Genomic DNA, 12,748 nt, shown 5'->3' with positions numbered 1-12,748 from the left:
ACGCCCCCAGGTGGTGAGGGTAGGTAGCAACACGCTGATCCTCAACACTGGAACTCCCCAGGGGTGCCTGCTCAGTCCCCTCCTGTACTCCCTGTTCACCAACGACTGCATGGCCAGGCATGACTCCAACACCATCATTAAGTTTGCAGACGACGTAACAGTCCCTGATCACCGACAAACACAAGACAGCCTATAGGGAGGTCAGAGACCTGGCCGGGGGGTGCCAGAATAACAACCCATCCCTCAACGTAACCAATACTAAGGAGATGATTGTGGACTACAGGAAAAGGAGGACCGAGCACACCCCCATTCTCATCGACGGGGCTGTAGTGGAGTAGGTTGAGAGCTTCAAGTTCCTTGGTGTCCACATCAACAACAAACTAGAATAGCCCAAACACACCAAGACAGTCGTGAAGAGGGCACGACAAAGCCTATTCCCCCTCAGGAAACTAAAAAGATTTGGCATGGGTCCTGAGATCCTCAAAAGGTTCTACAGCTGCACCATCGAGAGCATCCTGACTTGTTGCATCACTGCCTGGTACGGCAATTGCTCGACCTCTGACCGCAAGGCATTACAGAGGGTAGTGTGTACGGCAAAGCTTCCTGCCATCCAGGACCTCTACACCAGGCGGTGTCAAAGGAAGGCCCTAAAAATTGTCAAATACCCCAGCCACCCCAGTCATAGACTGTTCTTTCTACTACCGCATGGCAAGGCGGTACCGGAGTCCCAAGTCTAGGACAAAAAGGCTTCTCAACAGTTTTTACCCCCAAGCCAGAAGACTCCTGAATAGGTAATCAAATGGACTATCCGGACTATCTGCATTGTGGGCCCCCCCAACCCCTCTTTTTATGCTGCTGCTACTCTGTGTATCATATATGCATAGTCGTTTAAACTATACATTCATGTACATGCTACCTCAATTGGTCCGACCAACCAGTGCTCCCACACATTGGCTAACCGGGCTATCTGCATTGTGTCGCGCCACCCACCACCCGCCAACCCCTCTTTTACACTACTGCTCTATGTTCATCATATATGCATTGTCACTAACCATATCTACATGTACATACTACCTCAATCAGCCCGACTAACCAGTGTCTGTATGTAGCCTCGCTACTTCTATAGCCTTGCTACTGTTTTTCCAATGTCTTTCTACTGTTGTTTTTATTTCTTTACTTACCTATTGTTCACCTAATACCTTTTTTTGCACTATTGGTTAGAGCCTGTAAGTAAGCATTTCACTGTAAGGTCTACTTGTTGTATTCGGCACAAGTGCACCCGAAACAGATGACACAAACAACTGGATTCGTTATCCCTTTAATGCTCTGCCTCCAGTCCACTTACCAATATCTGAACAAGAGAGCCTCATAGAAATTGCAACAAGAAGTTCTGTGAAAATTGAATTTAATCAAAAGCCTCTGCCAGATTTCTGGATTGGGCTGCGCTCAGAGTATCCTGCCTTTGTAAATTCTGCTGTTAAGACACTGATGCCCTTTGCAACCATGTACCTATGTGAGAGTGGATTCTCAGCCCTCACTAGCATGAAAACTAAATACAGGCACAGACTATGTGTGACAAACTCTCCAATACACTGATGTGATCTTCCTGTCTGGGTTAGCCCCCCCCCACCCTGATCTGTTCACCGGACGTGCTACCTGTCCCAGACCTGCTGTTTTCAACTCTCTAGAGACAGCAGGAGCGGTAGAGATACTCTTAATGATCGGCTATGAAAAGCCAACTGACATTTACTCCTGAGGTGCTGATTTGCTGCACCCTCGACAACTACTCTATTATTATTTGACCATGCTGGTCATTTATTAACATTTGAACATCTTGGCCATGTTCTGTTATAATCTCCACCCGGCACAGCCAGAAGAGGACTGGCCACCCCTCATAGCCTGGTTCCTCTCTAGGTTTTGGCCTTTCTAGGGATTTTTTCCTAGCCACCGTGCTTCTACACCTGCAATGCTTGCTGTTTGGGGTTTTAGGCTAGGTTTCTGTACAGCACTGAGATATCAGCTGATGTAAGAAGGGCTATATAAATATTTTTTATTTGAACCCAACATTGCAGAGTTATGAGCATCCTTTCAAGCACACCCTTCTCATTAACCTATGGTGAGTTATTCACAATATTCGATTGAACAAATAAGGTTTTATATGTAAGATAGTTCATTAAAGAGTACAATTATTTATTATTATTTGTGCCCTGGTCCGATAAGAGGTCTTTGTCACTTCCCACGAGCCGGATTGTGAAAAAACACACTCATTCTTATGTTTAATAAATGTATTGTATAGCGTCTGTGTGGCAGGCTACAATGATGGCAAAAACAACATTTGAGAGTGCGCTGACCCTGGTGCTAGAGGGGGGTACATGCAGCTGGAGGTTGAATGTTTGAAGGGGTACGGGACTATAAGAAGTTTGGGAACCACTGCCCTAGAGAAAACAAAAAAAACTATACATACCTCGGCCTAAACATCAGCCACACAGGTAACTTTCCACAAAGCTAGGAACGAGCTGAGAGACAAGGCAAGAAGGGGCTTCTATGCCATCAAAAGGAACATAAAATAATACATACGAATTAGGATCTGGTGAAGAAAACTTGAATCAGTTCTAGAACCCATTGCACTTCCTTGTTTTGAGGTGCGGGGTCCACTCACCAACCAAAAATGGGAAAACCACCAAATTGAAGAGACTGCATGTAGAATTCTGCAAAAAATATCCCTTTGTGTACAACGTAAAACACCAAATAATGCATGTAGAGCAGTATTAGGCCGATACCTGCTAATTATCAAAATGCAGAAAAGAGCTGTTAAATTCTACAACCACCTAAAGGAAGCCAATACCAAAACCTTCCATAACAAAGCCATCACCTACAGAGATTAACCTGGAGAAGAGACCCCTAAGCAAGCTGGTCCTGGGACTCACAAACACAAACAGACCCCACAGAGCATCACAATTAGACTCAACCAAATCATGAGAAAAGATAATTACTTGACACACTGGAAAGAATTAACAAAAAAATTAGCAAACTAGAATGCTATATGGCCCTAAAGAGAGTACACCGTGGTAGACTACCTGACCATTGTGACTTAAGGAAAGCTTTAACTATGTACAGACTCAGTGAGCATAGCCCTTCTATTGAGAAAGGCCGCCGTAGACAGACTTGGCTCTCAAGAGAACACAGGTTATGTGCACTCTGATCACAAAATGAGGTTGAAACTGAGCTGCACTCCCTAACCTGCCTAATATAGGACCATATTAGAGACACATATTTACCTCAGATTACACAGATTCACAAAGAATTCGAAAACAAACCCAATTTTGAGAAACTCCTATATCGACTGGGTGAAATACCATTGTGCCATCACAGTAGTAAGATTTGTGACCTGTTGCCACAAGAGCAACCAGTGAAGAACAAACACCATGGTAAATACAACCCATATTTGTTTATTTATTTTCCCTTTTGTACATCACTGTATATAGACATATGACATTTGAAATTCCTTTATTCTTTTGGAACTTCTGAGATTGTCATGTTTACTGTTAATTGTTCATTTCACTTACTTTGGCAATGTTAACATTTGTTTCTCATGCCAATAAATCCCGTATATTGATTTTAAGAGAGTGAGAGCGTGTGAGAGAGAGAGAGAGAGAGTGTGTGTGAGAGAGAGTGAGTGTGTGAGAGAGAGAGTGAGTGTGTGAGAGAGAGAGATCGCAGTCTGGGGACAGAATACTAACACCATAAACACAAACACCTGATAAACCTGTTGTTACCATAACAACCAAGGGAACCATTAGGTTCCCATTTTCTGATGAAAATCTGCAAATGCTGTCCATTGATGCACATAAATGGTCGACTGACACTGTACAGATACAGACCCCACAGGACTAAAAGGGAAGCTGGCCCTTGAGGCCATTGTTAACAAGCTCCCTGCTGTCTGGTTTCAGGTCTGCTTCATTGTCAAGAGGGACACATGCAGAATTAGCATCCATTTTGAAGATTGAATGGATCCCCTGAGATCTGCTAAGTAAACAGCCCCTCTGTTTTGAGTGGGTAACAAAGGTGTGTGTGTGTGTGTTCAACAGTGTGAAGTAGGCTATTTACCTCAGAATCTTCATTTCTGACACCGAGCTCCAGCACTGCATGTGGATCCTTCAACTTGGCTTGGGTGGACTTGGCCATCTGAAGGTTGAGCTGCCATCCGACATGTTCCAGCTATCAACCATACAGAAACCACAATAAAAACATTTAAAATAGTGTTCGTTGTTTGCAGTAACTTCATTGTTGATGCAATATCTCCAGCGGACTTGGCAGTTTCACCCATTAAGGATTCTAGCTTTAAGAAATCTTAAGAAACAATTCTGGGCCGTTTTTTCCCGATAGCGCTGCAATTTAGGCTTCGTTCAAAATCTTGATTCTATGTTTAGCGGAGATCTTGTATAAAGTGATGTGGAAGGGCAAGAAAGCACCTAACGACAAACTTAGCTGAGGCAGTCGATAAATAACAAGCATTTAAGTGCAACTTTAGTAACAATGGTTTTGGGAAACGGCTCTGATTAAACGATGCCTCAACGAAGGTTCTAACGATGATCTTAACCTTAAGATGCTTTTGGGGAAACCGGGCCCTGATCAGTTGGATGGTGCAGTGAAAGCACATTTAAAGCAGAGGCCCAATGGGACCGCTAAGTGGCAGAACGCTCCATTAATCTGCCTTAGCAGTGAAATAGATTAGGTGTGCTGAGAGGAGAGATAAGTGTTTAATGAAGCCGAGTGGCATAATAAACCTGGAGCTCTCTCTTTGTGGTCCCAGGACGGCACAGCACCAAGTGTGATCACACCCACTCGAGCCTCCCAAAGGGGACAATGCTAAAGACTACTTCCCAAATGGCACCCTATTCCCTAATGCTCCCTGTCAAAAGTAGTGGACTATAGCTGGTGTACTATATAGGGAATAAGGTACCACTTAGGACACCCCCGAAGACTGCTGTCGATGAGATTATCATGACAACATCACAGGCAATTGTTTTTTTTAAACCAGGCAAGTCAGTTAAGAACAAATTCTTATTTACAATGACGGACTACCGGGGAACAGTGGGTTAACTGCCTTGTTCAGGGGCAGAACGACAGATTTGTACCTTTTCAGCTCGGGGATTCGAACCAGCAACCTTTCCGTTACTGGCCCAACGCTCTAACCACTATGGTACCTGCCTGTTTTGACTCTATTCTATGGTGTTAATATACACAAAGATTTGTATAATTGTTTATGTTTAAATGATCAGTTGGATCTGGCAGTTTCCTGTCCATGCCAACATGGCTCGGGACGTTGGCTCAACTGGACTGGTTTAATGCCACAAAGAAAGCGCAAACGTTTTCTGCTTTCATTGTTTCGCCACTTGAGAGAGGAAAGCCTAAACCTTGCGTTGTACGCAATGCAATAACGCAAATAGCCATTCTACGTACTTGTGCAGCGACGCAATTTGTAACTGGACGCAACTACGCAAGATCGTAATTTCTCGTAGCTACAGTAGTGGCATTATTTCGCTGAGTACGTACGATATAAATAAAGAGTAAACAGCATAGCAGGGGCAGAATTATTGCACTGCCGTTGACACGGTTTCTTCTCACCTTTTTGGGAGCAAAAATCCTCTGCCTGACTTTCTCCACGACATCTGGGCAGACAGCGGTCCAGGCCTGGCAGAAGGCCTCCGCCTTCTCTGGGGAAAGATGGATCTTCTCCAGCTGCTGCTTCAGGGATGCAGGCTTCACATTATGATAGACAGCCTGCATAGAGATAGACGATATGTAATAGTGATAGACAGCATGCATAGAGATAGACGATCTGTAATAGTGATAGACAGCATGCATAGAAATAGACGATCTGCAATAGTGATAGACAGCCTGCATAGAGATAGACGATCTGTAATAGTGATATACGATCTGTAATAGTGATAGACAGCCTGCATAGAGATAGACGTTCTGTAATAGTGACAGACAGCCTGCATAGAGATAGACGATCTGTAATAGTGATATACGATCTGTAATAGTGACAGACAGCCTGCATAGAGATAGACGTTCTGTAATAGTGACAGACAGCCTGCATAGAGATAGACGTTCTGTAATAGTGACAGACAGCCTGCATAGAGATAGACGTTCTGTAATAGTGACAGACAGCCTGCATAGAGATAGACGATCTGTAATAGTGACAGCTAGCCTGCATTGAGATAGACGATCTGTAATAGTGATAGACAGCCCGCATAGAGATAGACGATCTGTAATAGTGATAGACAGCCTGCATAGAGATAGACGATCTGTAATAGTGATATACGATCTGCAATAGTGATAGACAGCCTGCATAGAGATAGATGATCTGTAATAGTGATATACGATCTGTAATAGTGATAGACAGCCCGCATTGGGATAGACAATCTGCAATAGTGATAGACAGCCTGCATTGAGATAGACGATCTGCAATCGTGATAGACGATCTGTAATAGTGATAGACGATCTGGAATAGTGATAGATGATCTGTAATAGTGATAGACAGCCTGCATTGAGATAGACGATCTGTTAGCGTGATAGACGATATGTAACAGCGATAGACGATCCGTAATAGCGATAGACGATCTGTAATAGTGACAGACGATCTGTAACAGTGACAGACGATCTGTAATAGTGACAGACGATCTGTAATAGTGACAGACGATCTGTAATAGTGACAGACGATCTATAATAGAGATAGACGATCTGTAATAGTGACAGACGATCTGTAATAGTGACAGACGATCTGTAATAGAGATAGACGATCTGTAATAGAGATAGACGATCTGTAATAGAGATAGATGATCTGTAATAGGACTCGAGGCACTTTCTTTTTATTCACCGTCGCTTAATACATGTTTAGACGCTAAATCTAGGTCTACATTTTTATATATTTTTTTATTTAATATCACATTTATTTAACCAGGTAGGCTAGTAGAGAAAAAGTTCTCATTTGCAACTGCGACCTGGCCAAGATAAAGCAAAGCAGTTCGACACAAACAACAACACAGAGTTACACATATAATAAACAAAACATACAGTCAATAATACAGTAGTAGAAAAGAAAACAAAAAGCTTTGATATACAGTGAGTGCAAATGAGGTAAGATAAGGGAGTTAAGGTAATAAATAGGCCATGGTGGCGAAGTAATTACAATAAAGCAATTAAACACTGGAGTGGTAGAAGATATCTACTGAGCATCCAACCAAGCTTTACTGAGGAAAACAGGGACATGTACAGTATGTGGCCATACCATTAAGATGTTATACCAATTCTACACGACAACTCAACTCACATTACTCAGTGGAGAAACCTACCATCAGGTGAAGTTTCCTGCAGAATTCTTGGTGAATTGCATTGATGAAAGTCAATGCTTCTGTAGATTGTTAGTAGTCAGCTATTTGGCTGGCAGCTGGCGTTTGTGTGAATACACTGTTATGGGGCGGCAGGCAGCCTAGTGGTTAGAGGTTTGGGCCAGTAGCCAAAAGGTTGCTGGATCGAATCCCCGAGCTGACAAGATAAAAATCTGTCCTTCTTCCCCTGAACAAGGCAGTTGACCCACTGTTCCCCGGTAGGCCGTCATTGTAAATAATAATTTGTTCTTAACTGACTTGCCTAGTTAAATAAAGGTTAAATAAGAAATATAACAAAGCATGTTCTCTTTCAGGCTTAATTATTTTATATTGTGACAATCATCACCAATAGCATCATAGAAGGGTTACAGTGTGCATACTCTGGATACTTGAGCACAGTGAAAACGTCATACAGAGCAATTTTAAAAAGGATGTATGTGACACCTAAAAATTCTCAAATCAGCTTCAAACTGGGCAACAGTACACTACATTCTAGACTGGAAATGGTAGGTTAACTGGGCAACAATGAATTTAATAGCATTCGGAAAGTATTCAGACCCCTTACCCTTTTCCATATTTTGTTACAGCCTAATTCTATATTCATTCAATTATTTAAATTGACGAGGAAAAAAACTATTTAAACAATCTAAACACAATACCCCAAAATGACAGAAATATGATTTTATTTTGCAAATGTATTAAACATAAAAAACAGAAATACCTTATTTACATAAGTATTCAGACCCTTTGCTATAAGAACCGAAATTGAGCTCAGGTGCATCCTCTTTCCATTGATCATCCTTGAGATGTTTCTACAACTTGATGGGAGTCCACTCAATTGATTTAGACATGATTTGGAAAGGTACACAAGTGTCTTCATAAGGTCCCACAGTTGAAGTGCATGTCAGAGCAAAAACCAAGCTATGAGGTCGAAGGAATTGTCCATAGAGCTCCGAGACAGGATTGTGTCAAGGCACAGATCTGGGCAAGGTTACCAAAAACAATCTGCAGCATTGAAGGTCCAAGAACACAGTAGCCTCCATCATTCTTAAATGGAAGAAATTTGGAACCACCAAGACTCGTCATAGAGCTGGCCGCCCGGCAAAACTGAGAAATTAGGGGAGAAGAGACTTGGTCAGGGACGTGACCAAGAACTCTATGGTAACTCTGACAGAGCTCCAGAGTTCCTCTGTGGAGATGGGAGAACCTTCCAGAAAGACAACCATCTATGCAGCACTCCACCAATCAGGCCTTTATGGTAGTGGCCAGACAGAAGCCACTGGGAGACTCCTGCTGCAGAAGGCACAGGACCTCAGACTGGGGCAAAGGTTCACCTTCCAACAGGACAACGACCCTAAGCAAACAGCCAGGACAACACAGGAGTGGCTTCGGGAAAAGTCTCTGAATGTCCTTGAGCCCAGTCAGAGCTCTGAAGAGAGCTGTCCGGCAGATTCATTAAATAGTATCCGCAAAACACCAGTCACAACGTTAACAGTGAAAAAGCGAATATGGGATGCTGGCCTTCTAGGCAGAGTTCCTCTGTCCAGCGTCTGTTCTTTTGCCCATCTTAATATTTTATTTTTATTGGCCACTATGGCATTTTCTTTTGCAACTCTGCCTAGAAGGCCAGCATTCTGAAGAAAATGCCATCTCTCAGACTGGTCAATAAAAAGAAAAGATTAAGATGGGTAAAAGAACACAGACGCTGGACAGAGGAACTCTGCCTAGAAGGCCAGCATCCCGTAGTCGCCTCTTCACTTGTGCACAGGTGCTTCTACACCTGCATTGCTTGCTGTTTGGTGTTTTAGGCTGGGTTTCTGTACAGCACTTTGAGATATCAGCTGATGTACGAAGGGCTATATAAATAAATTTGATTTGATTTGATTCACGGTTGACATTGAGACTGGTCTTTTGCGGATACTATTTAATGAAGCTGCCAGTTAAGGACTTGTGAGGCGTCTGTTTCTCAAACTAGACATTCTAATGTACTTGTCCTCCTGCTCAGTTGTGCACCGGGGCCGCCCACTCTTTCTATTCTGGTTAGCGCCAGTTTGCGCTGTTCTGTGAAGGGAGTTTTACACGGCTTTGTATGAGATCTTCAGTTTCTAGGCTATTTCTCGCATGGAATAGTCTTCATTTCTCAGAACATGAATAGACTGACGTGTTTCAGAAGAAAGTTCTTTGTTTCTGGCCATTTTGAGCCTGTAATCGAACCCACAAATACTGAAGCTTCAGATATTCAACTAGTCTAAAAGCCAGTTTTATTGCTTATTTAATCAGAACAGTTTGCAGCTGTGCTAACATAATTGCAAAAGGGTTTTCTAATGATCAATTAGCCTTTTAAAATGATAAACTTGGACTAGCTAACAATGTGCCATTGGAACACAGGAGTGATGTTTGGTGATTATGGGCCTCTGTACGCCTATGTAGATATTCCATTTTTTTAATTTAAATCAGCCGTTTCCAGCTACAATAGTCATTTACAACATTAACAATGTCTACATTGTATTTCTGATCATTTTCATGTTAAGTCAATGGACAAAAAAATAGATTTTCTTTGAAAAACAAAGACATTTCTAAGTGACCCCAAGCTTTTGACCGGCAGTGTAGATGTGCAGCGACGCTCTCCATCCAACCAAAAAGAGCTTGAGAGGTTCTACAGAGAAGAATGGGAGAAACTCCCCAAATACAAGTGTGCCAAGCTTGTAGCGTCATACCCAAGAAGACAATAGGCTGTATTCACTGCCAAAAGTGCTTCAACAAAGTACTGAGTAAAGGGTCTGAATGCTTATGGAAATGTAATTTCAGTTTTTATGTTTAATACATTTGCAAAAACTTCAACAAAAAAAAACTATTTTTGTTTTGTCATTATGGGGTATTGTGTGTAGATTGATGAAATTATTATTTTTAAATGATTTAATAAATTGTATAATAAGGCTGTAATGTAACAAAATGTGGAGGGGTCTGAATAATTTCCAAATGCACTGTATATACAAAAGTCTCTGGACACACCTTCAAATTAGTGGATTTGGATATTTCAGCCACACCCGTTGCTGACATTTGTTAAAAAAATTAGCATAGGGAGTAGAATGGCCAGTTTTAATTTTTTTTAATTTAATTTTTTTACATTTTACCTTTATTTAACCAGGCAAGTCAGTTAAGAACACATTCTTATTTTCAATGACGGCCTGGGAACAGTGGGTTAACTGCCTGTTCAGGGGCAGAACGCAACCTTCCGGTTACTAGTCCAATGCTCTAACCACTAGGCTACGCTGCCGCCCCGTACTGAAGAGCTCAGAGACTTTCAACGTGGCACCGTCATAGGATGCCACCTTTCCAACAAGTAAATTTGTCAAATCTCTGCCCTGCTAGAGCTGCCACGGTCAACTGGAAGTGCTGTTATTGTGAAGTGGAAACTTCTAGAAGCAACAAAGGCTCAGCTGCAAAGTGGATGTTCCCATAAGCTCACAGAACGAGACGATTCTGTGCTTCCAACTTTGTGGCAACAGGTTGGGGACAGCCTAATCGGCCATGCCGATTAATCGGTCGAATCTCTAATCAGTGCCCGACCTCACTGACGCTCGTGGCTGAATGGAAGCAAGTCCCTGCAGCAATGTTCCAACATCTAGTGGAAAGCCTTCACAGAACAGTGGAGGTTTTTATAGCAGCAAAGGGGGGGGGGGGACCAACTCCATTTTAATGCCCATTATTTTTGGAATAAGATGTTTGACAAGCAGGTGTGCACATACGTAAGGTTATTTAGTGTAGCTAGAGTTGAGGCGAACATCAAGGCCTACTTACCTGTTCTAGAATGAAGGCAGTTGTATCCAGCACCAGACTGAGATCCTGCTTGTCCAATGACAAAGCACTCTGCAGTTTCTGTTCTTCCTCCTCACTGAATGTGCGCTCTTCCTGAGGGACACAATTAACTTCATCATTCTTTGTAAACACATGTACTGGAAAAATGTATTCAAGTGGGCTGCAGTAGTATCATGACTAAAGCCTGATGTTTGACGGCATTAGAAAACACCAGTGCCACTTGCACCATTTAAAAAAATAAACAAGTGAGGCTTAGCATGCATGATACAGAGTTTGTGTAGCCTGGGTGCCAGTCGGTTTCTTCTTTCTCACCAACTAAGCCGTAAAGAATTGTCAGGTTGGACAATGACAGCAATGGAGTTAGCAAGAGAGACCAGGCAAGAGTATTTTGGAGCATATGTCTATGTTATGCTAATTATACGCCAGCTGACTTGCTCCCTCGAGACACCTACCTTCAGGTGAAGTTTCTGCAGAATTCGTGAAAGTAGTCTGGAGAATTTATTCAGTTCAATTGTGTTGATGGAAGTTACTGCTTCTTTTATGCTGTGGATTGAATAACAACGTCAGATTGTGTGGAGCACAATTAGCTAACAGACATAGATGAAACTGCTCTCATGAATGGATGAGGAGGACTAGCCTAAAAATTCCGACTTTACGCTCGTACTGAATAAAAATTTACGAAAGTCTGATTCTTATGGCTGTAACATGACCTCTTTCTAATGTACATATTGCTATAGAGTGAGACCCTCGGCCAATTTCATAAAGATTGACAAGCAAGATGACTTTGACTTATATTTACCTAGCTAGCTTACTAGCTAGCAGGGCTAGCTTAACGTTTCAGTTAGAAAACATGTTCCCTTGAAGTAGAATAAACGGACACTAAATGCCTACCTTTGTGTTTCGGTGATTATGGCAGCCATCACGGTCTTCTGTATGTTGAACAAATATATTATTCGTTTAAATCTGTCACTACAAAATGCAACAGCAGGAATCCTTATTTTCTCTTCCTGTTGTGAAACGCGACCATCTACATTGGGCACTCAGCGTGTTCATTCACTAAACCCCTTTATTACACACAAATACCAAATCAATTTAATAGAACATTGTAATCTATGCTTTTATAATTAACAATAAGGTATATATATTACTGGTTTGCTTATGAACTGAGAATTAAATTTAATAAAAATGACTTTTCTGCATAAAAGCTGCGCAAGACTTGGCCTAAAGCAATCACGTGCTATCATACGAACTGCTTGATGGCCGAACTGCACATACTGTCGTATATTTGTGCATTACTTTTGTTCTGTATCGCAGTAAATTGTGAATCAATTATCAATGGCATTGTAGTTTAGTCAAGTACTGGCCACGAATATATTTTATGATGGCGTATTGCGTCATCTAGTAGCATGGCGCACCAACCACTTCCAAATGTAATCATGGGATCAAATAAAATTGTCACATGCGCCGAATACAACAGGTGTTGTCGGTAGTCCTTAACCAACAATGCAGCTCAAGAAAGAGTTCAGTTTATTTAG

The 12,748-nt window shown here is 42.0% G+C and overlaps 1 protein-coding gene across 1 annotated transcript in view; it reads right to left on the bottom strand.

Annotated features, from left to right (window-relative positions):
• commd10 (COMM domain containing 10) overlaps positions 1 to 12,467 on the bottom strand; it is a 40,683-nt gene extending 28,216 nt beyond the window's left edge. Inside the window, exons 1-5 of the mRNA XM_020467588.2 lie at positions 12,105 to 12,467; positions 11,666 to 11,756; positions 11,196 to 11,306; positions 5,629 to 5,784; positions 4,108 to 4,218 (exon numbers count right to left, since the gene is read on the bottom strand). Coding sequence (XP_020323177.1) covers positions 4,108 to 4,218; positions 5,629 to 5,784; positions 11,196 to 11,306; positions 11,666 to 11,756; positions 12,105 to 12,133 — 498 coding nt within the window. The 5' untranslated portion in view covers positions 12,134 to 12,467. The remainder of the gene's footprint in view (positions 1 to 4,107; positions 4,219 to 5,628; positions 5,785 to 11,195; positions 11,307 to 11,665; positions 11,757 to 12,104) is intronic.
• Between the last annotated feature and the right edge of the window lie 281 nt (positions 12,468 to 12,748).

The sequence above is a fragment of the Oncorhynchus kisutch genome, linkage group LG3, assembly GCF_002021735.2.
Source record: "Oncorhynchus kisutch isolate 150728-3 linkage group LG3, Okis_V2, whole genome shotgun sequence".
Taxonomy (NCBI): Eukaryota; Metazoa; Chordata; class Actinopteri; order Salmoniformes; family Salmonidae; genus Oncorhynchus; species Oncorhynchus kisutch.
The sequence above is the reverse complement of the archived record's forward strand: the minus strand, read 5'-3'. Positions and strand labels throughout refer to the sequence as shown.